Below are 26896 nucleotides of genomic sequence, written 5' to 3' on the forward strand. Positions count from 1 at the left end.
ACCTCCGTTGTGGGGGGAGGGGGTGATAGCGACGTCAGGCTCCAGGATGAAGAAAGATCAATGTCTGTAACTTCTACTCTTACCATGTACCGTACCTAGACTGATAGAAAAACAACAACAACTCCATATCCAATGATACCTGGCATCAGATCTCATAGTGCCCGTGTAGTACAGAGGGTGTGGGGATGTATGAAGACTGGGGACTCTTACTCCAGTCTTAATAGGCGGCAGATCTATGGCAGTCAGGGACCGGGGTAGATTTGTGGTATAACTCACGCCCCGGCCCACCACTCTGCTCTACCCACTGTCTAAAAAAGTGAAGAGCAGAGACTAATATAGACCTCAGTGCACCAAAAATACAGCAAGTTCAGAAACATTTTTGGCCTCTTTCCAGGTCCTTGTGATCAGTGTCTTATACTCAGTCCAGTCCTATTAATGTGACCAGCGCCTACTTGTGACATCAACGTTAAATAACCAATCACAGAAGGCGCATGTCATCATCCATCTGGGCGCACTCATCATTGTGGAAGGCACGATGGATCAGCACACATATGCATCTATAAAAAATTTTGTTGACGACACGTAGGAATAGCCTTAAGAAAGTCTATTCTTCTCCTACCTTTAGGTGTCTTCTTTGCACCGCTGTTCGGTAGAAATCCCAGTTTTCGTTGGTTTGCAAATGAGTTCTCTCGCAGCACTGGGGGCGGGTCCCAGCACTCAAACAGCACTGGGGGCGTCCCTAATGCTGCAAGAGAACTCTCCAGCGCCGCCTCCATCTTCTTCAGGAATGGCCTCTCTGTGCGTCTTCTTCTGGCACTGGGGATCAAACTTCTAGACCACGGGCAGAGCCAACTGTGCCTGCCCGCCGGCCACAAGAAAATGGTCGCATACTTACTGTGTAAATTGCCATTTTTCTTGTGGCCCCGGGCATACACAGTCAACTCTCCTCGAGGCCTGAGGCCTAGAAGTTTCACCCCCAGCGCCGGAAGAGGCCGATCCTGAAGAAGATGGAGGTGGTGCTGGAGAGTTCTCTTATAGCATTGGGGACGCCCCCAGTGCTGTTAGAGCACTGAGGACCGCCCCCAGTGCTGTGAGAGAACTCATTTGCATACCAACAGAAATCTGGATCTCTACCGAACGGCGGCGCAGAGAAGACAACGAAAGGTAGGAGAAGAATCGCCTTTCCCCCACGTCCAAACCGCAGCACAACAGATGGGGTATTCCTGCCCCTATGTGCGGTTTAGGACAGGTGGAATTTTAATTAGTCAAAATTAAATGCAGCCGTACCCCCTCTATAAGAGGGTAAGAGAACCTCCTCCCCTTGTGTTTTTTTCTGTCCTGTGCAGGACAGGTGGAAGGAGGTTCAGGTGCGGGGCGGTGGACGATGAGATGGAAGTGTCCAGTCTCGGTCACAACGTTTCTATTTCATATAAAGAATTCCTCCTCCTTCCGTTTCCTGGGATCACTCTCTACCGCCAGATCCTTTTTGTCCCATTTTTCACCACCTACATGCTAATCACGGTCCTTAATTTCCTGATTTCGTACACCATCTGGAGGGAGAAGAACCTTCACACCCCCATGTATGTCCTTATCGGTCTTCTCCTCATCATGAACATCCTCAGTACTAACACGGTCGTTCCTGCGATGTTACTGAGCTTCTTGGGGCAGAATCGTATTCCTCTGTCCAGTTGCCTGACCCAAATGTTCTTCGCCTACTCTGCCCTCATCCTTAAGTCCACAGTCTTCGTGTTGATGGCCTTTGACCGGTTTGTGGCCGTCTGTCACCCCCTGAGATACCACAATATTATCAATAGAAACTCTTTGTTCCAGTTATGGATGGTCGGAATTGTTCGAAACAGTATCCTTGTCTGCGTTCTTGTGTTCCTAGCCTCAAGAGTCCAATACTGTAAGTCCAACCGGATCCTGAACTTTGTCTGTGAGTATGTGGTGCTCCTCAGCTTGGCTTGTGGAGATGTCTCGAGAGCTCAGCTGGTTGGTCTACTGGTCCGGATTGGAGTCACCTTCTCAGATGTCAGCATACTCCTGATCTGTTACCTGAAGGTTCTTCATACGGCCCTGAAGGTCACAGGGGGCACCAAGCGACGTAAAGCCCTGCGTACATGTGGGGCACATCTACTCGTAGCATTAACAGTCTACTCCTGCGGCCTCCTGTCCTCCATCTTGTACAAGGTTGAAGAATTCAATTCGGCCGACTCTCAGAACCTTTCGAGTGTCATCTACTTCTTGTTGCCCGCTGTTCTGAACCCCATTATCTACGGTATAGCGGTGAATGAAATCAGAGATTGTTTGGTGATGCCCTGGAGAAAGAAAGTGAAGGGGCAACAAATGTTGGGGTCTCAGGTTGTCCAAAGATGATGTTTGTTGACCAGTAATGACCATGAGTTTATCTTTGGCCACCACCATGACTGGATTCAGCTTCTCGTCTTCATCACGTCGGTGGCCATCATGCTTGTTATTTTTTAAGTAGATGCCTAATAACTTTTAATTGATTAGAACTTTCGGTGACTTTTTGGTATAAATTTGCTGTTTTTGATTATTTCTATGTTTATGGTCTTTTCTTCATACGACATTGTATATAGCGGAGCCGAGTCAGAGTAAGTTGGCCAAGTCTAGAAATCGTGAGCACTCAGTTCTGCTGAGAAATGGCCAACTTATTCTGACATCAATCGTGCATGAAGGAAAAATTTTGAAAATTTTTGTAAAATGTTTCAAGAATTCAGTGATTCAATGGGTTTTCTGGGATAAATTAAAAAATGACTGGGGGCCGAGAGTGGGGGTGGGGAAACAATGATTGGCCTCATAGTCACCTGAACCTCTGAGCTTTAGGACCCCATTCTTTCCTTGGACTGGACTTGACCACCCAAACGGAAGGAAGGAGGAAGGAGATGGGTGAGTATTATTTCTTAGTTTTGGGGATTTGCCCAATTGTCATGAGGGCAGTAAATAAACATCATTACTATAGTGATGGGCTCATCGTGATCTTTTCTATGGATCTCCCTCTGTTTTTTGGGCGTCACCAGTTGGGTAACAATCCTTAGTCCAGAGGGTGCTCCATGAGACGCGACACACGAGACCGGAGCTTGGTGGATTTTACTGAGGTGTCAAACATTTGTGCAAATCTTTCTCCCGTACTTGACGGTCACAGTTGTCAACGTGCAGGTCTCTCGGAGCAGCCACTGAGCCATCACACCAGTACACTCCAGTACAACCCAGTATACAGCAGTGGTGCCATATTCTTATAGGGTGCCAAGGCGGTGACAAGTTTGTAAATTTGGAAGAAAATTGACAGGAAAATTAGACTTTTTATGAAAAGATTATGGTATATTTTTATTAAAGGGATTCTATCATTAAAATAAAAAATTTTGTCGATGACACATAGGAATAGTCTTAAGAATCGAGGGTTATGAATGATAACCTGTTTCCCTTAGTCCAAACAGCAGCACAACAGATGGGGTATTCCTGCCCCTGTGTGCGGTTTAGGACAGGTGGAATTTTAATTAGTCAAAATTAAATGCAGTCGTACCCCCTCTATAAGAGGGTAAGAGAACCTCCTCCCCTTGTGTTAATTATAAAGTAAAAATATCCGCAATATATAGGGAGGGAAAAAACTTGTGCTGCTGTTTGGACTAAGGGAAACAGGTTATCATTCATAACCCTCGATTCCCCCACGTCCAAACCGCAGCACAACAGATGGGGATGTAGCGAGATTACCCCTAGGGAGGGCCGCCTCGGCATACAGATGACAATAGATTATGACCGAAGGTGGTAGCCTCTGACCTTTGCAGGTCCAGACGGTAATGCTTAACAAAGGTTAAATGAGACTGCCAGGTGGCAGCCATGCATATATGCTCTAAGGAGACAGAGTGCCTCTCTGCCCAGGAAGTGGACATTGCCCTAGTGGAATGGGCCCTTATAAAATCTGGGGGAGTAAGCCCCTGAGACACAAAAGACAATCTTATAGCCTCCTTAATCCATTTGGATAGTGTAGGTTTTGAAATTTTAGACCCCTTGGACTGCCCAGAAAAGGAAACAAATAAGTTTTCCTCCTTTCTAAACTCACTGGTGCGTTCTAAATAGATGCGTAAGCACCTTACCAAATCCAGCGAGTGCCATCTTTCCTCCTCAGGAGAGGAGGGAGAGGGAAAAAACACAGGTAATGAAATAACCTGATTCAGGTTACTATAGGAGGGAACCTTAGGTAAAAAACCTGGCAAAAACCTTAACTGCACCTGATCAGGGAAGAAGGTTGTATAAGGCTCATGTGCTTATAGAGCCTGCAATTCCCCCACACGTTTGGCTGATGCAATCGCCAAGAGAAAAGCCAGTTTAACCGACATTAGTTTAAGGCTTGCCTCCTGCATGGGTTCAAATGGAGAGCTGCAAAGCCCTATCAAAACCGTTGAGAGGTCCCACTGCGGAACCGGAGGTCTTGTAGCAGGCCTTAGCCTGGTTGCACCTTTCAGGAACCTGGATATAAATATGTCCTGTGACAAGTGCTTGTTTAAACAAGCCGACAAGGCGGACACCTGCACTTTAAGTGTAGCAGGAGTAAGGCCCTTGTCCAGACCGTCCTGCAAGAATTCCAGTAGGCTTTGCGTGGATGGATCAACATGTGATCTCTGCTTATCCATACACCAGGTTTTAAAGGTGTTGTAGACCCTGAGATAAGCCTGGTTGGTAGCTGGAGCCCTTGAATGGGCTATGGTGTTGCGGACGGTTAAGGACAATTCTTCTAGTCCTGGTAAGGACCGGTCAACTTCCAGGCTGTCAAGTTGAACCTCTTGAGATCTTGGCATACTCTGGCACCCTGAGTGACTCATCTGAATGAGCTGGGTAAACCAAGCCCTCTTTGGCCAAAATGGTATGATTGCTATCACGGACGCCTGCTCCTGTCTGACTTTCATCAATACCCTCGGTATCATGGAAAGTGGAGGGAAGATGTAGGCCAGCCTGAACCTCCATGGAATCGACAGGGTGTCCACTGCCAAGGGCTCGTCCTCCAGGTAGAGAGAGCAAAATTTTTCCACCTTGGCATTGCACTTGGTGGCCATCAGGTCCACCTCTGGAACTCCCCACATCTCGGTAATTTGGACAAAGATTTGCTTGTTCAGTGACCATTCGCCTGACACCGTCAGACCCCGGCTCAGTTGATCTGCCAATACATTCAGGGACCCCCTGATGTGGACCGCCATGATGTGGGTAAGGTTCCTCTCTGCCCAGGAGAAAATTAGATTTGTTTCCCTCAGGAGGGCAGGTGACCAGGTGCCTCCCTGTTTGTTCAGGTAGAGGACTGCGGTGAGGTTGTCCGAACGTACCTTGACTGCCTTCCTCTGAAGGAAGGGGGCAAAATATAGAAGTGCCAGATAGATGGCTCTGATCTCGCGCCAATTGGATGACTTGGCTTTCTCCAAGTAGCTCCATGTCCCTCTTGCGTGCATCTCTTCTAGATGGGCTCCCCAACCAGTGAGAGATGCATCCGTAGTCAACAGGGTCCAGACTGGCTGGACCGTGGACTTCCCGTCCTTTAGATGGGACCACCACCTGAATGACAGACGGGTATTGAGGGACAGGCGGATTGGTGCATCCAAACTTAGAGGGCTGCGGTTCCACTTCTGAAGGACCTCGCTCTGGAGCGGGCGCATGTGCCAAAGGGCCCAAGGGACTGCGTCCGCAGCCGCTGATATGAGACCAAGGACTTTCATGGCAGTTCGGACTGACACTCGGCTCTTCTGACGGAGATGGTTGACTGCTGCTCTGATTTTCTCCTTCCTCTGGGAAGGAAGAGAGACGGTCATTTGGATGGAATCCAGGATGCAACCCAGAAAGGTTTTCCTTGTGGAGGGTACAATGTCTGACTTGTCCCAGTTGATGATCCATCCGAGTTTCTGGAGGAAGGAAGTGGTCAACCGCATCTGGCTTACCAGTAGCTCCTCTGAGTGAGCTTTCAGCAGCCAGTCGTCTAGGTAGGGCACCACAAATATGCCTTGTAACCCGAGATAAGCAGCAATGGGGGCTATGACCTTCGTGAATACGTAAGGTGCTGAGGTGATGCCGAAAGGCAGAGCCGCAAACTGTAGATGGCGTAACCGGCCGTCCAAAAGAACGGCTATCCTCAGGTATTTCCTGTGAGTTGGACAAATCGGGATGTGAAGATAAGCATCTCTGAGGTCCAGAGTGGCGAAAGCGTCGCCAGGTTGCAGGAAGGCGACCACCGACTTGATGTTTTCCATCCGGAAATGTAGTTTGCGGATGAACTGGTTTAAGTAACGGAGATTGATTATCATCCTCCAGCCTCCTGATACTTTGGGCACCAGGAAGACTGGAGAGTATACGCCCAAGCCCTCTTCGGCTGGTGGCACAGGCTCTAAGGCCGCTTTTTCCAGATATTCTCGGATCATTCCTTCCAGCCACACCTGCTTTTGATTGAAAGAGCGGGTTGCGATATATTTGTCGCGAGGCGGAGACACGAAATCTATGCGGTATCCGTGTTGAATTAGTTGGAGGACCCAGGGGTCCTGGATGTTTTGTTGCCAAGCTGGAAGGTATTTCATTAAGCGACCTCCGACAGGTAGCAGGCTGTCTACCGACGGGCTGCAGTAGTTGTCAAAAAGACTTTTTGGGCTCTTCTTTAGAAAAGCGACGGCCAGATCCTCTGGCCTGACCCCCAGATCTTCTGGAATACTGCCCTCTAGATGAAGACTGACGGTATGACCCGAAGTCCCGGGTGTATTCTTGTATGGCTGTGGAAGGGATTTCCCCTTACTGTCAGCAAGTCCCTCCATAATCTCATCCAGGCGCTTGCCAAACAACCGGTCAGGCTCAAAAGGCAGGGCACAAATATTATATTTGGAGGCGTTGTCTGCCTTCCATGGCTTAAGCCAGAGGGGTCTTCTGGCAGCAGCAGATAAGGCCATACCCTTGGCGGCCGCTTTTACTTGGTATGTAGGGGCTTCCGTCAGGAAGTCTGTTGCCAAGAGGAAAGATGAGAAGGATGCCAGCAGGTCATCACGAGGAACCCCATCATCTATGTCACGCTGAAGTCTCGCCAGGTCTGACCGTAGCTTGTTGGAGACTTCGGAGGAGGCCACTCCGATGGAGGCTTGAGATGCAGCAGCCGAATGAATACGCCTGAGGACGCACTCTGTATGCCTATCCATAGGGTCAGATAAATTAGAACCATCCTCTGATGGCACGACAATACGCCTTGAAAGCTTGGCCACAGCAAAATCCACTTTTGGAGGAGTCATCCAGCCAATTCGTTCACCCCCTTCCAAGGGGAACATCAGTTTAAATTTTTTGGATTGGAAAAAAGCCTTCTCAGGGCGTTTCCATTCGGCTTCCATAGCCTTGGCCAGGGCTGGATCCACTTGGAAGGCCCTAGACCTTCTATAGGTGGAATCCGAGGCTTCCCCCTCGTCAACATCACGCCCGACTGGACGGATGGACTTAATCAATTTCTGCATTCTTTCAACCGGAAATGCGGACACAGCAGACTCCGGATCCTCATCAGAGGAGGAGACATCCATATTATAAGATCCTTCTTCCGAGGGATATACTGAAGGCCGCGAATGTGTACGAGGTCTTTTAGCGGTCTGTGAAAAAGACTCCTTAATCTCATGGACGGTATCCGAGACAAGTTCCTTGACCCAGGCGATCATGTCGCGCATAGCGGGTTCTTCCGGGGGAGGAGCCCGGCACTGACGGCACCTATTAAATTCATAGCTGTCGGGAAGAGGAATATCGCATCCTCTGCAAGCGAGATGCCTACGCTTGGCCGTCCCTTTCCGTCTCGGCGGTTCAACGTCCTTAGGAGAGGAAGACATATGTTAAAAACAGAAACAACAAATCAGTATTTAAAGACATGGAAACCATAGCCTAGCTAGGTTAAGCCCAGTACCGTGGATGACCACAATCACACGTCAGGCAGCAAGGATTCAGCAGTGCACTCAATGTGTGGAGCTTGATCCAGCTACAGAGCAAGCACTGAGGCTCTGCTCAGGGGAGCTTAAATACTCCAAGGGGAGGGAGGAGACCTTAGCTCCACCCATGCCCCATACACAGAAACTTTTCCTCCTCTTTTTTTTTTTTTTTTTTTTTCTTTTACAGAACATCATTAGGGGGAGCCTGGACCTACCCAGGAACCCCCCCCCCCCCGATTCCAAAAAACGAGGGCTATAGTGCCCCTAATACAAGTTGCTAGGGGGAGGGATAGTAGAGACGCATGACCCGTCTCTCCTCCCCCGTCCTGCTGAGAGCCGGCATCCAACTCCGGCTGGGAGAATGCAGAGCAATGGCCAGCTCCCGTAAGTGCAGAAACACACTGGGAGCCAGCAAGCGTGGACCGGCCAGCGGACTCAGGAGCTCCAGGCCAGGTAAGGCCAGGGGAAGGAAAAAATCAATCTGTAAGGAGGTAACAGTCAGTGCCGGGCTCCTCCCCCGGAAGAACCCGCTATGCGCGACATGATCGCCTGGGTCAAGGAACTTGTCTCGGATACCGTCCATGAGATTAAGGAGTCTTTTTCACAGACTGCTAAAAGACCTCGTACACATTCGCGGCCTTCAGTATATCCCTCGGAAGAAGGATCTTATAATATGGATGTCTCCTCCTCTGATGAGGATCCGGAGTCTGCTGTGTCCGCATTTCCGGTTGAAAGAATGCAGAAATTGATTAAGTCCATCCGTCCAGTCGGGCGTGATGTTGACGAGGGGGAAGCCTCGGATTCCACCTATAGAAGGTCTAGGGCCTTCCAAGTGGATCCAGCCCTGGCCAAGGCTATGGAAGCCGAATGGAAACGCCCTGAGAAGGCTTTTTTCCAATCCAAAAAATTTAAACTGATGTTCCCCTTGGAAGGGGGTGAACGAATTGGCTGGATGACTCCTCCAAAAGTGGATTTTGCTGTGGCCAAGCTTTCAAGGCGTATTGTCGTGCCATCAGAGGATGGTTCTAATTTATCTGACCCTATGGATAGGCATACAGAGTGCGTCCTCAGGCGTATTCATTCGGCTGCTGCATCTCAAGCCTCCATCGGAGTGGCCTCCTCCGAAGTCTCCAACAAGCTACGGTCAGACCTGGCGAGACTTCAGCGTGACATAGATGATGGGGTTCCTCGTGATGACCTGCTGGCATCCTTCTCATCTTTCCTCTTGGCAACAGACTTCCTGACGGAAGCCCCTACATACCAAGTAAAAGCGGCCGCCAAGGGTATGGCCTTATCTGCTGCTGCCAGAAGACCCCTCTGGCTTAAGCCATGGAAGGCAGACAACGCCTCCAAATATAATATTTGTGCCCTGCCTTTTGAGCCTGACCGGTTGTTTGGCAAGCGCCTGGATGAGATTATGGAGGGACTTGCTGACAGTAAGGGGAAATCCCTTCCACAGCCATACAAGAATACACCCGGGACTTCGGGTCATACCGTCAGTCTTCATCTAGAGGGCAGTATTCCAGAAGATCTGGGGGTCAGGCCAGAGGATCTGGCCGTCGCTTTTCTAAAGAAGAGCCCAAAAAGTCTTTTTGACAACTACTGCAGCCCGTCGGTAGACAGCCTGCTACCTGTCGGAGGTCGCTTAATGAAATACCTTCCAGCTTGGCAACAAAACATCCAGGACCCCTGGGTCCTCCAACTAATTCAACACGGATACCGCATAGATTTCGTGTCTCCGCCTCGCGACAAATATATCGCAACCCGCTCTTTCAATCAAAAGCAGGTGTGGCTGGAAGGAATGATCCGAGAATATCTGGAAAAAGCGGCCTTAGAGCCTGTGCCACCAGCCGAAGAGGGCTTGGGCGTATACTCTCCAGTCTTCCTGGTGCCCAAAGTATCAGGAGGCTGGAGGATGATAATCAATCTCCGTTACTTAAACCAGTTCATCCGCAAACTACATTTCCGGATGGAAAACATCAAGTCGGTGGTCGCCTTCCTGCAACCTGGCGACGCTTTCGCCACTCTGGACCTCAGAGATGCTTATCTTCACATCCCGATTTGTCCAACTCACAGGAAATACCTGAGGATAGCCGTTCTTTTGGACGGCCGGTTACGCCATCTACAGTTTGCGGCTCTGCCTTTCGGCATCACCTCAGCACCTTACGTATTCACGAAGGTCATAGCCCCCATTGCTGCTTATCTCGGGTTACAAGGCATATTTGTGGTGCCCTACCTAGACGACTGGCTGCTGAAAGCTCACTCAGAGGAGCTACTGGTAAGCCAGATGCGGTTGACCACTTCCTTCCTCCAGAAACTCGGATGGATCATCAACTGGGACAAGTCAGACATTGTACCCTCCACAAGGAAAACCTTTCTGGGTTGCATCCTGGATTCCATCCAAATGACCGTCTCTCTTCCTTCCCAGAGGAAGGAGAAAATCAGAGCAGCAGTCAACCATCTCCGTCAGAAGAGCCGAGTGTCAGTCCGAACTGCCATGAAAGTCCTTGGTCTCATATCAGCGGCTGCGGACGCAGTCCCTTGGGCCCTTTGGCACATGCGCCCGCTCCAGAGCGAGGTCCTTCAGAAGTGGAACCGCAGCCCTCTAAGTTTGGATGCACCAATCCGCCTGTCCCTCAATACCCGTCTGTCATTCAGGTGGTGGTCCCATCTAAAGGACGGGAAGTCCACGGTCCAGCCAGTCTGGACCCTGTTGACTACGGATGCATCTCTCACTGGTTGGGGAGCCCATCTAGAAGAGATGCACGCAAGAGGGACATGGAGCTACTTGGAGAAAGCCAAGTCATCCAATTGGCGCGAGATCAGAGCCATCTATCTGGTACTTCTATATTTTGCCCCCTTCCTTCAGAGGAAGGCAGTCAAGGTACGTTCGGACAACCTCACCGCAGTCCTCTACCTGAACAAACAGGGAGGCACCTGGTCACCTGCCCTCCTGAGGGAAACAAATCTAATTTTCTCCTGGGCAGAGAGGAACCTTACCCACATCATGGCGGTCCACATCAGGGGGTCCCTGAATGTATTGGCAGATCAACTGAGCCGGGGTCTGACGGTGTCAGGCGAATGGTCACTGAACAAGCAAATCTTTGTCCAAATTACCGAGATGTGGGGAGTTCCAGAGGTGGACCTGATGGCCACCAAGTGCAATGCCAAGGTGGAAAAATTTTGCTCTCTCTACCTGGAGGACGAGCCCTTGGCAGTGGACACCCTGTCGATTCCATGGAGGTTCAGGCTGGCCTACATCTTCCCTCCACTTTCCATGATACCGAGGGTATTGATGAAAGTCAGACAGGAGCAGGCGTCCGTGATAGCAATCATACCATTTTGGCCAAAGAGGGCTTGGTTTACCCAGCTCATTCAGATGAGTCACTCAGGGTGCCAGAGTATGCCAAGATCTCAAGAGGTTCAACTTGACAGCCTGGAAGTTGACCGGTCCTTACCAGGACTAGAAGAATTGTCCTTAACCGTCCGCAACACCATAGCCCATTCAAGGGCTCCAGCTACCAACCAGGCTTATCTCAGGGTCTACAACACCTTTAAAACCTGGTGTATGGATAAGCAGAGATCACATGTTGATCCATCCACGCAAAGCCTACTGGAATTCTTGCAGGACGGTCTGGACAAGGGCCTTACTCCTGCTACACTTAAAGTGCAGGTGTCCGCCTTGTCGGCTTGTTTAAACAAGCACTTGTCACAGGACATATTTATATCCAGGTTCCTGAAAGGTGCAACCAGGCTAAGGCCTGCTACAAGACCTCCGGTTCCGCAGTGGGACCTCTCAACGGTTTTGATAGGGCTTTGCAGCTCTCCATTTGAACCCATGCAGGAGGCAAGCCTTAAACTAATGTCGGTTAAACTGGCTTTTCTCTTGGCGATTGCATCAGCCAAACGTGTGGGGGAATTGCAGGCTCTATAAGCACATGAGCCTTATACAACCTTCTTCCCTGATCAGGTGCAGTTAAGGTTTTTGCCAGGTTTTTTACCTAAGGTTCCCTCCTATAGTAACCTGAATCAGGTTATTTCATTACCTGTGTTTTTTCCCTCTCCCTCCTCTCCTGAGGAGGAAAGATGGCACTCGCTGGATTTGGTAAGGTGCTTACGCATCTATTTAGAACGCACCAGTGAGTTTAGAAAGGAGGAAAACTTATTTGTTTCCTTTTCTGGGCAGTCCAAGGGGTCTAAAATTTCAAAACCTACACTATCCAAATGGATTAAGGAGGCTATAAGATTGTCTTTTGTGTCTCAGGGGCTTACTCCCCCAGATTTTATAAGGGCCCATTCCACTAGGGCAATGTCCACTTCCTGGGCAGAGAGGCACTCTGTCTCCTTAGAGCATATATGCATGGCTGCCACCTGGCAGTCTCATTTAACCTTTGTTAAGCATTACCGTCTGGACCTGCAAAGGTCAGAGGCTACCACCTTCGGTCATAATCTATTGTCATCTGTATGCCGAGGCGGCCCTCCCTAGGGGTAATCTCGCTACATCCCCATCTGTTGTGCTGCGGTTTGGACGTGGGGGAATCGAGGGTTATGAATGATAACCTGTTTCCCTTAGTCCAAACAGCAGCACAAGTTTTTTCCCTCCCTATATATTGCGGATATTTTTACTTTATAATTAACACAAGGGGAGGAGGTTCTCTTACCCTCTTATAGAGGGGGTACGACTGCATTTAATTTTGACTAATTAAAATTCCACCTGTCCTAAACCGCACACAGGGGCAGGAATACCCCATCTGTTGTGCTGCTGTTTGGACTAAGGGAAACAGGTTATCATTCATAACCCTCGATTCTTAAGACTATTCCTATGTGTCATCTACAAAATTTTTTATTTTAATGATAGAATCCCTTTAATAAAAATATACCATAATCTTTTCATAAAAAGTCTAATTTTCCTGTCAATTTTCTTCCAAATTTACAAACTTGTCACCGCCTTGGCACCCTATAAGAATATGGCACCACTGCTGTATACTGGGTTGTACTGGAGTGTACTGGTGTGATGGCTCAGTGGCTGCTCCGAGAGACCTGCACGTTGACAACTGTGACCGTCAAGTACGGGAGAAAGATTTGCACAAATGTTTGACACCTCAGTAAAATCCACCAAGCTCCGGTCTCGTGTGTCGCGTCTCATGGAGCACCCTCTGGACTAAGGATTGTTACCCAACTGGTGACGCCCAAAAAACAGAGGGAGATCCATAGAAAAGATCACGATGAGCCCATCACTATAGTAATGATGTTTATTTACTGCCCTCATGACAATTGGGCAAATCCCCAAAACTAAGAAATAATACTCACCCATCTCCTTCCTCCTTCCTTCCGTTTGGGTGGTCAAGTCCAGTCCAAGGAAAGAATGGGGTCCTAAAGCTCAGAGGTTCAGGTGACTATGAGGCCAATCATTGTTTCCCCACCCCCACTCTCGGCCCCCAGTCATTTTTTAATTTATCCCAGAAAACCCATTGAATCACTGAATTCTTGAAACATTTTACAAAAATTTTCAAAATTTTTCCTTCATGCACGATTGATGTCAGAATAAGTTGGCCATTTCTCAGCAGAACTGAGTGCTCACGATTTCTAGACTTGGCCAACTTACTCTGACTCGGCTCCGCTATATACAATGTCGTATGAAGAAAAGACCATAAACATAGAAATAATCAAAAACAGCAAATTTATACCAAAAAGTCACCGAAAGTTCTAATCAATTAAAAGTTATTAGGCATCTACTTAAAAAATAACAAGCATGATGGCCACCGACGTGATGAAGACGAGAAGCTGAATCCAGTCATGGTGGTGGCCAAAGATAAACTCATGGTCATTACTGGTCAACAAACATCATCTTTGGACAACCTGAGACCCCAACATTTGTTGCCCCTTCACTTTCTTTCTCCAGGGCATCACCAAACAATCTCTGATTTCATTCACCGCTATACCGTAGATAATGGGGTTCAGAACAGCGGGCAACAAGAAGTAGATGACACTCGAAAGGTTCTGAGAGTCGGCCGAATTGAATTCTTCAACCTTGTACAAGATGGAGGACAGGAGGCCGCAGGAGTAGACTGTTAATGCTACGAGTAGATGTGCCCCACATGTACGCAGGGCTTTACGTCGCTTGGTGCCCCCTGTGACCTTCAGGGCCGTATGAAGAACCTTCAGGTAACAGATCAGGAGTATGCTGACATCTGAGAAGGTGACTCCAATCCGGACCAGTAGACCAACCAGCTGAGCTCTCGAGACATCTCCACAAGCCAAGCTGAGGAGCACCACATACTCACAGACAAAGTTCAGGATCCGGTTGGACTTACAGTATTGGACTCTTGAGGCTAGGAACACAAGAACGCAGACAAGGATACTGCTTCGAACAATTCCGACCATCCATAACTGGAACAAAGAGTTTCTATTGATAATATTGTGGTATCTCAGGGGGTGACAGACGGCCACAAACCGGTCAAAGGCCATCAACACGAAGACTGTGGACTTAAGGATGAGGGCAGAGTAGGCGAAGAACATTTGGGTCAGGCAACTGGACAGAGGAATACGATTCTGCCCCAAGAAGCTCAGTAACATCGCAGGAACGACCGTGTTAGTACTGAGGATGTTCATGATGAGGAGAAGACCGATAAGGACATACATGGGGGTGTGAAGGTTCTTCTCCCTCCAGATGGTGTACGAAATCAGGAAATTAAGGACCGTGATTAGCATGTAGGTGGTGAAAAATGGGACAAAAAGGATCTGGCGGTAGAGAGTGATCCCAGGAAATGGAAGGAGGAGGAATTCTTTATATGAAATAGAAACGTTGTGACCGAGACTGGACACTTCCATCTCATCGTCCACCGCCCCGCACCTGAGAATGTAAAGATCAGGATATTAGTAACTAGGAGGGATATGGACCATGCCGGTATTGTGAGAAAGCGACAGTCAGAGTGCTGGAGTTTCGGTATATCAGCTTCAGGTGTCTGACCTAAGTGTGGTCCAGTGCAGGTCTGGAGTAGGCCTCAGCCCCAGGTGTTGGTTCTGGGTTCATTACTGGGCCTTAGAAGGCTGAAGATCCTGCACTTCAGGGCAGATCCTGGGAGTGAGAGGAGGCGCCGGGGTCTGTCCCCACACTGAGAGCACTGATGCACTGATATAGAAAACGTAACGTTTAATAAATACCCCTAAAAAAAGTCCTCAGGACCACAAAAATAATCAAAAACCGATGAAAATATACGTCAATCAGTGGATCAAACTTGGATTACTATTGTCTGGTCCAAAAACAAAGTCCAGCAAAGATTGGCACAAAAACATATAAATATCTATAAAGATGGTTTGGTCTCACCCACTTATGTAGTCACGAGAGTCTCAGGGATACTGGACCATAGATGCTACGTAGTCCCTATAGGACTATCCCTATGTTCCCCAACAAGACACCTGCCTTGACATGGACAGTCCCAAGCCGGGATATGCGGATGTGTTTTCTCCTGGAGGTTTTTCAGAATAAGAGCGTTAGGTCCCCTGAAGATCGGGGAGTATACACCGTGAATTGCGTAGGAACTGTAAGGGATATCTTCTTGTATCAGCTTGGGAGTGCCCTTGTCAGGGTGAGAGCATCTATGGTCCAGTATCCCCAAGACTCTCGTGACTACATAAGTGGCTGAGACTAAACCATCTTTATATGTATTTATGTGGTGGAAACAGCGCTGTGGTTTCTGATGTTACTCGGTGAGGATTCTGACATCAGCGGAATAACTAACTGCCTCTTTGCCTCGGCTGATTTGTGCTTGGTAGTAACCCGCATGTACACTTAGTATCTTACTGATTAGTTAGTGCTCGGACGAGCAGGGTTTTGATTGACAATCTTTTGCCAGAAGTTAAGGCTGTATTTTATTTTGCACATTTTGCACCTGACGTGAAGGTTTATTTATTTTGCTGATTTTCTTAAATAAACAACTTTGTTACAGATTTTGTGTTCTCTGAGTGGTTGGGTCCGCACCACTAATTCTACGGAGTTACCTGCCCCACAATATGTACAGCTGATATGTTATACGTATTTTTGTATATAGTCACACGGACCATCCTGTTATAACCTGGGTATCTCCTGTATATAATTATATATGTACAGCCGGTATAACCTGGGTATATACTGTATATAATATATATGTGCAGCCGGTATAACCTGGGTATCTCCTGTATATAATTATATATGTACAGCCGGTATAACCTGGGTATATACTGTATAAAATTCTATATGTGCAGCCGGTATAACCTGGGTATATATACTGTATATAATTATATATGTACAGCCAGTATAACCTGGGTATATACTGTATATAATTCTATATGTACAGCCGGTATAACCTGGGTATCTCCTGTATATAATTCTATATGTGCAGCCGGTATAACCTGGGTATATACTGTATATAATTCTATATGTACAGCCGGTATAACCTGGGTATCTCCTGTATATAATTCTATATGTGCAGCCGGTATAACCTGGGTATATATACTGTATATAATTCTATATGTGCAGCCGGTATAACCTGGGTATATATACTGTATATAATTATATATGTACAGCCGGTATAACCTGGGTATATACTGTATATAATTATATATGTACAGCCGGTATAACCTGGGTATATACTGTATATAATTCTATATGTACAGCCGGTATAACCTGGGTATATACTGTATATAATTCTATATGTACAGCCGGTATAACCTGGGTATATACTGTATATAATTATATATGTACAGCCGGTATAACCTGGGTATATACTGTATATAATTCTATATGTACAGCCGGTATAACCTGGGTATACACTGTATATAATTCTATATGTACAGCCGGTATAACCTGGGTATCTCCTGTATATAATTATATATGTACAGCCAGTATAACCTGGGTATATACTGTATATAATTATATATGTACAGCCGGTATAACCTGGGTATATACTGTATATAATTATATATGTACAGCCGGTATAACCTGGGTATATACTGTATATAATTCTATATGTACAGCCGGTATAACCTGGGTATATACTGTATATAATTCTATATGTACAGCCGGTATAACCTGGGTATATACTGTATATAATTATATATGTACAGCCGGTATAACCTGGGTATACACTGTATATAATTCTATATGTACAGCCGGTATAACCTGGGTATCTCCTGTATATAATTCTATATGTACAGCCAGTATAACCTGGGTATATACTGTATATAATTCTATATGTACAGCCGGTATAACCTGGGTATATACTGTATATAATTCTATATGTACAGCCGGTATAACCTGGGTATATACTGTATATAATTATATATGTACAGCCGGTATAACCTGGGTATATACTGTATATAATTCTATATGTACAGCCGGTATAACCTGGGTATACACTGTATATAATTCTATATGTACAGCCGGTATAACCTGGGTATCTCCTGTATATAATTGTATATGTACAGCCAGTATAACCTGGGTATATACTGTATATAATTATATATGTACAGCCGGTATAACTTGGGTATATACTGTATATAATTCTATATGTACAGCCGGTATAACCTGGGTATATACTGTATATAATTATATATGTACAGCCGGTATAACCTGGGTATCTCCTGTATATAATTCTATATGTACAGCCAGTATAACCTGGGTATATACTGTATATAATTATATATGTACAGCTGGTATAACCTGGGTATCAATGTAACCTTTATACTGTGCGGATCCACAAGTGCGGACAATTACAGACCCACAAAATACAGTCATGTGAATGGGGCTTTACAAAGCTTTAATTATAGAAACAAATATGTTCTGCATTTGGTATCATTTTGAACAATTAATGTTCACTATTTACATCACACATGTAATGTTATTATGACCTATAATATTATCACATGTCTGCTATATAACCGATACTGTATGATATAAATAGTGAAAGGCCCCCACTCAGTACAATCTACTCCACAGTGGCCTCCACACAGTACAATCTGCTCCACAGTGACCTCCACACAGTACAATCTGCACCACAGTGGCCTCCACACAGTACAATCTGCTCCACAGTGGCCCCCACACAGTACAATCTGCTCCACAGTGGCCTCCACACAGTACAATCTGCACCACAGTGGCCTCCACACAGTACAATCTGCTCCACAGTGACCTCCACACAGTACAATCTGCTCCACAGTGGCCTCCACACAGTACAATCTGCTCCACATTGGCCCCCACTCAGTACAATCTGCTCCACAGTGGCCTCCACACAGTACAATCTGCTTCACAGTGGCCCACACACAGTACAATCTGCTCCACATTGGCCCCCACTCAGTACAATCTGCTCCACAGTGGCCTCCACACAGTACAATCTGCTCCACATTGGCCTCCACACAGTACAATCTGCTCCACAGTGGCCCCCACACAGTACAATCTGCTGCACATTGGCCCTCACTCAGTACAATCTGCACCACAGTGGCCCCCACTCAGTACAATCTGCTCCACAGTGGCCTCCACACAGTACAACCTGCTCCACAGTGGCCCCCACTCAGTACAATCTGCTCCACAGTGGCCTCCACACAGTACAACCTACTCCACAGTGGCCCCCACACAGTACAATCTGCTCCACAGTGGCCCCCACTCAGTACAATCTGCTCCACAGTGGCCCCCACTCAGTACAATCTGCTCCACAGTGGCCTCCACACAGTACAACCTGCTCCACAGTGGCCCCCACTCAGTACAATCTGCTCCACATTGGCCCTCACACAGTACAACCTGCTCCACAGTGGCCCACACACGTTACAATCTGCTCCACAGTGGCCTCCACACAGTACAACCTGCTCCACAGTGGCCTACACTCAGTACAATCTGCTCCACATTGGCCCTCACACAGTACAACCTGCTCCACAGTGGCCCTCACACAGTACAATCTGCTCCACAGTGGCCCACACACAGTACAATCTGCTCCACATTGGCCCTCACACAGTACAATCTGCTCCACAGTGGTCTCCACACAGTACAATCTGCTCCACAGTGGCCCCCACACAGTACAATCTGCTCCACAGTGGCCCCCACTCAGTACAATCTGCACCACAGTGGCCCCCACTCAGTACAATCTGCTCCACATTGGCCCTCACACAGTACAATCTGCTCCACAGTGGCCTCCACACAGTACAACCTGATCCACAGTGGCCCCCACTCAGTACAATCTGCTCCACAGTGGCCTCCACACAGTACAATCTGCTCCACAGTGGCCTCCACACAGTACAACCTGCTCCACAGTGGCCCCCACACAGTACAATCTGCTCCACAGTGGCCCCCACTCAGTACAATCTGCTCCACAGTGGCCCCCACTCAGTACAATCTGCTCCACAGTGGCCTCCACACAGTACAACCTGCTCCATAGTGGCCCCCACTCAGTACAATCTGCTCCACATTGGCCCTCACACAGTACAACCTGCTCCACAGTGGCCCCCACTCAGTACAATCTGCTCCACATTGGCCCACACACAGTACAATCTGCTCCACAGTGGCCTCCACACAGTACAATCTGCTCCACAGTGGTCTCCACACAGTACAATCTGCTCCACAGTGGCCCACACACAGTACAATCTGCTCCACAGTGGCCCCCACTCAATACAATCTGCTCCACATTGGCCCTCACACAGTACAATCTGCTCCACAGTGGCCCACACACAGTACAATCTGCTCCACAGTGGCCCCCACTCAGTACAATCTGCTCCATATTGGCCCTCACACAGTACAACCTGCTCCACAGTGGCCCCCACTCAGTACAATCTGCTCCACATTGGCCCTCACACAGTACAATCTGCTCCACAGTGGCCCCCACTCAGTACAATCTGCTCCACATTGGCCCTCACACAGTACAATCTGCTCCACAGTGGCCCACACACAGTACAATCTGCTCCACAGTGGCCCCCACTCAGTACAATCTGCTCCACATTGGCCCTCACACAGTACAACCTGCTCCACAGTGGCCCCCACTCAGTACAATCTGCTCCACATTGGCCCTCACACAGTACAATCTGCTCCACAGTGGCCCACACACAGTACAATCTGCTCCACAGTGGCCCCCACTCAGTACAATCTGCTCCACATTGGCCCTCACACAGTACAACCTGCTCCACAGTGGCCCCCACTCAGTACAATCTGCTCCACATTGGCCCTCACACAGTACAATCTGCTCCACAGTGGTCTCCACACAGTACAATCTGCTCCAGAGTGGCCCCCACACAGTACAATCTGCTCCACAGTGGCCCCCACTCAGTACAATCTGCACCACAGTGGCCCCCACTCAGTACAATCTGCTCCACAGTGGCCCACACACAGTACAATCTGCTCCACATTGGCCCTCACACAGTACAATCTGCTCCACAGTGGCCTCCACACAGTACAACCTGCTCCACAGTGGCCCCCACTCAGTACAATCTGCTCCACAGTGGCCTCCACACAGTACAATCTGCTCCACATTGGCCCTCACACAGTACAATCTGCTCCACAGTGGCCTCCACACAGTACAACCTGCTCCACAGTGGCCCCCACACAGTACAATCTGCTCCACAGTGGCCCCCACTCAGTACAATCTGCTCCACAGTGGCCCCCACTCAGTACAATCTGCTCCACAGTGGCCCCCACTCAGTACAATCTGCTCCACATTGGCCCTCACACAGTACAATCTGCTCCACATTGGCCCACACACAGTACAATCTGCTCCACAGTGGCCTCCACACAGTACAATCTGCTCCACAGTGGTCTCCACACAGTACAACCTGCTCCACAGTGGCCCCCACTCAGTACAATCTGCTCCACATTGGCCCTCACACAGTACAATCTGCTCCACAGTGGCCCCCACTCAGTACAATCTGCTCCACAGTGGCCCCCACTCAGTACAATCTGCTCCACAGTGGCCCCCACTCAGTACAATCTGCTCCACATTGGCCCTCACACAGTACAATCTGCTCCACATTGGCCCACACACAGTACAATCTGCTCCACAGTGGCCCCCACACAGTACAATCTGCTCCACAGTGGCCTCCACACAGTACAACCTGCTCCACAGTGGCCCCCACACAGTACAATCTGCTCCACAGTGGCCCCTACTCAGTACAATCTGCTCCACAGTGGCCCCCACTCAGTACAATCTGCTCCACAGTGGCCCCCACTCAGTACAATCTGCTCCACATTGGCCCTCACACAGTACAATCTGCTCCACATTGGCCCACACACAGTACAATCTGCTCCACAGTGGCCTCCACACAGTACAATCTGCTCCACAGTGGTCTCCACACAGTACAATCTGCTCCACAGTGGCCCCCACTCAGTACAATCTGCTCCACATTGGCCCTCACACAGTACAATCTGCTCCACAGTGGCCCCCACTCAGTACAATCTGCTCCACATTGGCCCTCACACAGTACAACCTGCTCCACAGTGGCCCCCACTCAGTACAATCTGCTCCACATTGGCCCTCACACAGTACAATCTGCTCCACAGTGGCCCACACACAGTACAATCTGCTCCACAGTGGCCCCCACTCAGTACAATCTGCTCCACATTGGCCCTCACACAGTACAACCTGCTCCACAGTGGCCCCCACTCAGTACAATCTGCTCCACATTGGCCCTCACACAGTACAATCTGCTCCACAGTGGCCTCCACACAGTACAATCTGCTCCATAGTGGCCCCCACTCAGTACAATCTGCTCCACAGTGGCCTCCACACAGTACAATCTGCACCACAGTGGCCCCCACACAGTACAATCTGCTCCACAGTGGCCCCCACACAGTACAATCTGCTCCACATTGGCCCTCACACAGTACAACCTGCTCCACAGTGGCCCCCACTCAGTACAATCTGCTCCACATTGGCCCACACACAGTACAATCTGCTCCACAGTGGTCTCCACACAGTACAATCTGCTCCACAGTGGCCCCCACACAGTACAATCTGCTCCACAGTGGCCCCCACACAGTACAATCTGCTCCACAGTGGCCCCCACACAGTACAATCTGCTCCACAGTGGCCCCCACACAGTACAATCTGCTCCACAGTGGCCCCCACACAGTACAATCTGCTCCACAGTGGCCCCCACTCAGTACATTCTGCACCACAGTGGCCCCCACTCAGTACAATCTGCACCACAGTGGCCTCCACACAGTACAATCTGCTCCACAGTGGCCTCCACACAGTACAATCTGCACCACAGTGGCCTCCACACAGTACAACCTGCTCCACAGTGGCCCCCACTCAGTACAATCTGCACCACAGTGGCCTCCACACAGTACAATCTTCTCCACAGTGGCCTCCACACAGTACAATCTGCACCACAGTGGCCTCCACACAGTACAACCTGCTCCACAGTGGCCCCCACACAGTACAATCTGCTCCACAGTGGCCCCCACACAGTACAATCTGCTCCACAGTGGCCCCCACACAGTACAATCTGCTCCACAGTGGCCCCCACACAGTACAATCTGCTCCACAGTGGCCCCCACACAGTACAATCTGCTCCACAGTGGCCCCCACTCAGTACATTCTGCACCACAGTGGCCCCCACTCAGTACAATCTGCACCACAGTGGCCTCCACACAGTACAATCTGCTCCACAGTGGCCTCCACACAGTACAATCTGCACCACAGTGGCCTCCACACAGTACAACCTGCTCCACAGTGGCCCCCACACAGTACAATCTGCTCCACAGTGGCCCCCACTCAGTACAATCTGCTCCACAGTGGCCCCCACTCAGTACAATCTGCTCCACAGTGGCCTCCACACAGTACAACCTGCTCCACAGTGGCCCCCACTCAGTACAATCTGCTCCACATTGGCCCCCACACAGTACAACCTGCTCCACAGTGGCCCCCACTCAGTACAATCTGCTCCACATTGGCCCTCACACAGTACAACCTGCTCCACAGTGGCCCCCACTCAGTACAACCTGCTCCACAGTGGCCCCCACACAGTACAATCTGCTCCACAGTGGCCCCCACTCAGTACAATCTGCTCCACAGTGGCCCACACACAGTACAATCTGCTCCACAGTGGCCTCCACACAGTACAATCTGCTCCACAGTGGTCTCCACACAGTACAATCTGCTCCACAGTGGCCCACACACAGTACAATCTGCTCCACAGTGGCCCCCACTCAGTACAATCTGCTCCACATTGGCCCTCACACAGTACAATCTGCTCCACAGTGGCCCACACACAGTACAATCTGCTCCACAGTGGCCCCCACTCAGTACAATCTGCTCCACATTGGCCCTCACACAGTACAACCTGCTCCACAGTGGCCCCCACTCAGTACAATCTGCTCCACATTGGCCCTCACACAGTACAATCTGCTCCACAGTGGCCCACACACAGTACAATCTGCTCCACAGTGGTCTCCACACAGTACAATCTGCTCCACAGTGGCCCCCACACAGTACAATCTGCTCCACAGTGGCCCCCACTCAGTACAATCTGCTCCACAGTAGCCTCCACACAGTACAATCTGCTCCACAGTGGCCCACACACAGTACAATCTGCTCCACAGTGGCCTCCACACAGTACAATCTGCTCCACAGTGGCCCCCACTCAGTACAATCTGCTCCACAGTGGCCCCCACTCAGTACAATCTGCTCCACACTGGCCTCCATACTGTATGATCTGTGCCATAGATGGGTGCCCATAGAGAGGGCTCTGAGTGCCACCCCTGGTACCCGTGCCATAGGTTCGCCATCACTTTTCTATACTATAATATACATGCTATACGTCTTTCCATGCACAATGTATGATCTGATATATTCTCTCACCTCTCTTGTGCTGCAGTCTCACATCCACCTCCCTCCTCATACCTGTATATATGTATCTATATGTCCCCTTATATATCCTCCTGGCAGCTCCCCTATGATCTCATTAGACGTATAGTAATGAGCAGAGGGAATCTCTCTCTGACCTTATGAAATGTATCGCCGGTCTCCAGCGTCGCCTCCCTCGGCTGTAACACAGTACGCAGTGTGTAGGTGGAGGAGAGGTTATTGCAGCGGTCTCATCACTGACACTGGAGTTTTATTCCTCAGGTTTGTCTCTTTGATCAGAGGGTTTGTATAGGCAGCACACACCAATAGATAGGTGCTGGGGCTCTTACCTTGGAGGACTGACACCCCCCCCCCCCCTCAACAAGGTAAGAAAGGGAGAAAATAGAGCTGCGCTCCGGATGTGATTAGACTTCTTAATTACATTTAGTTTCATCAGGCTGAAAATATCAAAAATACACACAAATATCTCATCTCCTCTCTTGTCTGTCTGTTCTCTATGTGCGACCAAACAACTGGATCAATATTCACCAAATTTGGCACACAGGTACATCACGTGTCCGGGAAGGTTTTAGACCGGGTCTCAGCTCTCTAGGATGTACTGTTCCTATCCATCTGCCATACATATATGTCCCTTATCAGCCAATATAAGCTTGCATGCGCTTAGTCTCCACATGCACACAGCTTTACTCCTGCTTTCCAAAACAACCCAACCAGTTTTTCTTCACTGCTGTAGGACCGCTTTGAAGGTGCAGGCGCTGTGGATGACACTGTTCCACACAACCTAAACAGGTGAGCAGTCACCTGTATCGTACATCATGTCCCCTATAATCAGGGGTAATACACCAGGATTGGCTCGGGGCGGCGTCTTTTTTGTCTTTATTCTCCTCTGGACACTGGGTCTACTCTAGCAGAATAGTAAGCTGCCGGTCTTTGTTGGTGTCCATGGCTTAGAGTAAGCGCTGCTGCTTCATATCCTAAATCTCAAGTACAGTAAAGAGAAAAGATCTCGTCATAATTAGGAAGCTCACCTAAATAAGATTGGCGACGTGACGGAGTGGAAGATTTCTAGTGCCTGTTGTAGTTTAGTAATGCCGTCATATAGAGGTTGCACTAATAGGGCTGTATTACTGATCCAATGTCTGCAGCAGGACACAAGGCCTAACAATGTCCTAAGTTGTGCCCTGGCATAGGGGGTGTGAGCTCCTGTATGGCCTGAGGTCTGTCAGGGGTTTGATATTTGGATCCCTATGAAACACAGTGACCTCAAGAAATAACTTTAGGAAGGCAGAAATACAATTTGGACTTAGATGCTGACAAGCACAACAGAGATACCGATGCCTGCACACATCTCTCCTGGGGGGGGAGGGGGGTCAGTATAAAATCTGGTGAACCACATACAGGAGAAGCACCACACCCCAAGGGGGGATCCAGATACTCCTTTCCTGACTCCTCCTCCCCAGTATCATCTTCCTCTTTTGAGGTATTTAGCACCTCCCCTTTACAAGGGCTTGGGGTATTCCTGTAGACCCTTGTATAACACCTTGTTTCCATTTGTCTTCTCTCTAGATCCACAAGTACAAACAACTCAATGACTTTAGTAAATGCACAAACTATGGCCAATCAGTGCAGCCGGCGGAAGAGATGGGAGAGCTTAGGATATGGGTTAAAGATCAAAAGAATTTATTGTGGCCACTTGATCTCCCAAATCCATCAGCCATACCAGATCTGTTCACCTAGTCAGACACCTACTCATACCCTAAGCCAATACAGAATGTACAGACAATATACAGGACTCGCATACACTGTCTTACAATCACAGCCGTCATTCAGTCTCATATATTCCTTACAATGCGCATTATAAACGAAAAGACATTGCAGGACAGACGTGTGAGTTACTTCTAATGCTCTGAAATAATGGATTGTCTGCTGCACACGTGTACACTAAGCTCTAGTCTAGGCCTTCTATTATTTTACAGTGCAGGGGGAGGGGCGGCTATCCAAACACCAAACCCTCCCTGTGAAATCTTCAATCAATAACTAACTTGCTTTTCTCCATTCCACTTTTCAACATACAAATATCCATCCTTTCACACCCTATTATCACCTATCTTGCTGTTTTGGTGCTTTCATTTGCCCAATATTACACCCCTTCAATACATCAGCACCCTCATTTGCTCTCAATCTCTATAGCAGGACTTCCTCTATTCCTAGGACCATGGGAAGAATATGCAAATCTGTCTTCCATGATGTAATTAGGAAGTCAGCTGCTGCTCCCTCAGTGTTGCAAACCAATAGAGGGCGCTCACTGGAATGTGCAAGCCTGTCTTCCCTGATGTAGTTAGGAAGACAGAATTCCAGTGAAATAACCCAATAATGGCTGCTCCCTTTAGCATCATGCTCGACCTTTCAAGAGGCCTTTATTTTGCAATGATGCTGGGATTATTACCAGGTATAGTCTCTCAATCGAGGACGGCCGTTTCGATGTACTTGCATCTCATAAGCTAGGATCAGCCTTACACCGCCCAGGCAAATCCTCCATGATTTGCCTAATCTTCCATGTTGAACCTCAAAGGGGTACAAACAGTACCAGTACCTACTCCGCTAATTGTTCCACGCTTCGTTTGCCGATTGTTCCCCGCTCCAGCCGCTGCATAAAACATCCCCCGAAAATAAGAAAGGTCATATATTTCGTTAGCTAATTAATTATAAGAACATGTCTTATTTTCGGGGAAACAGGGTAGGTGGACATACATGATGTAGTTGGATGCACAGGAGAGATGGTGTGGGATCCTGAAGGTCTCCCCAGTGGATTTACTTGTGATCTGTTTTATGTTGTCTGACATATTTTTGTTTTAAACCCACAAGAAGATTTCTTTTGGCACATAAGTGTTAGCTACTTACAAGGAAACCATACACTAGCCCCGGGCTACCAGTCTCTGCTCTAGAACTTAGGAGATAGACGTGGCCGCTTCTTTCCTGGCTAATCTTTTCTTAGCAACTTTCCACAGAGTCCAACACACTGAATGGGCTGCAGATTCTTCAAAGACGGATACTTCATAGACAGGGTTCTTAAAGAGACCAGAGGATTTACCTTCCTTAGGATGAGCGAGTAGGTATTTGATCGAATATTACAGA

General features: G+C 48.5%; 3 protein-coding genes across 3 annotated transcripts in view; 2 read left to right on the forward strand and 1 right to left on the reverse strand.

Moving 5' to 3' along the window:
• The window catches only part of LOC142194239 (stromal interaction molecule 1-like), a 308297-nt gene that overhangs the window by 158210 nt on the left and 123191 nt on the right, over positions 1–26896 (forward strand). The window lies entirely within an intron of this gene.
• LOC142193520 (olfactory receptor 52K1-like) lies at positions 1390–2376 on the forward strand. The gene has a single exon (XM_075262493.1). It carries the CDS (start codon positions 1390–1392, stop codon positions 2374–2376), a length of 987 nt encoding a protein of 328 aa, XP_075118594.1.
• LOC142193521 (olfactory receptor 52K1-like) lies at positions 13785–14771 on the reverse strand. Its single transcript, XM_075262494.1, has one exon. The coding sequence runs from the start codon at positions 14769–14771 to the stop codon at positions 13785–13787; it is 987 nt and encodes a 328-aa protein (XP_075118595.1).

The sequence above is a fragment of the Leptodactylus fuscus genome, chromosome 2, assembly GCF_031893055.1.
Source record: "Leptodactylus fuscus isolate aLepFus1 chromosome 2, aLepFus1.hap2, whole genome shotgun sequence".
NCBI lineage: Eukaryota > Metazoa > Chordata > Amphibia > Anura > Leptodactylidae > Leptodactylus > Leptodactylus fuscus.

Coding starts and splice junctions, on each gene's coding strand:
- LOC142193520 (XM_075262493.1), top strand. CDS start 1,390: ATGGAAGTGTCCAGTCTCGGTCACAACGTTTCTATTTCATATAAAGAA.
- LOC142193521 (XM_075262494.1), bottom strand. CDS start 14,771: ATGGAAGTGTCCAGTCTCGGTCACAACGTTTCTATTTCATATAAAGAA.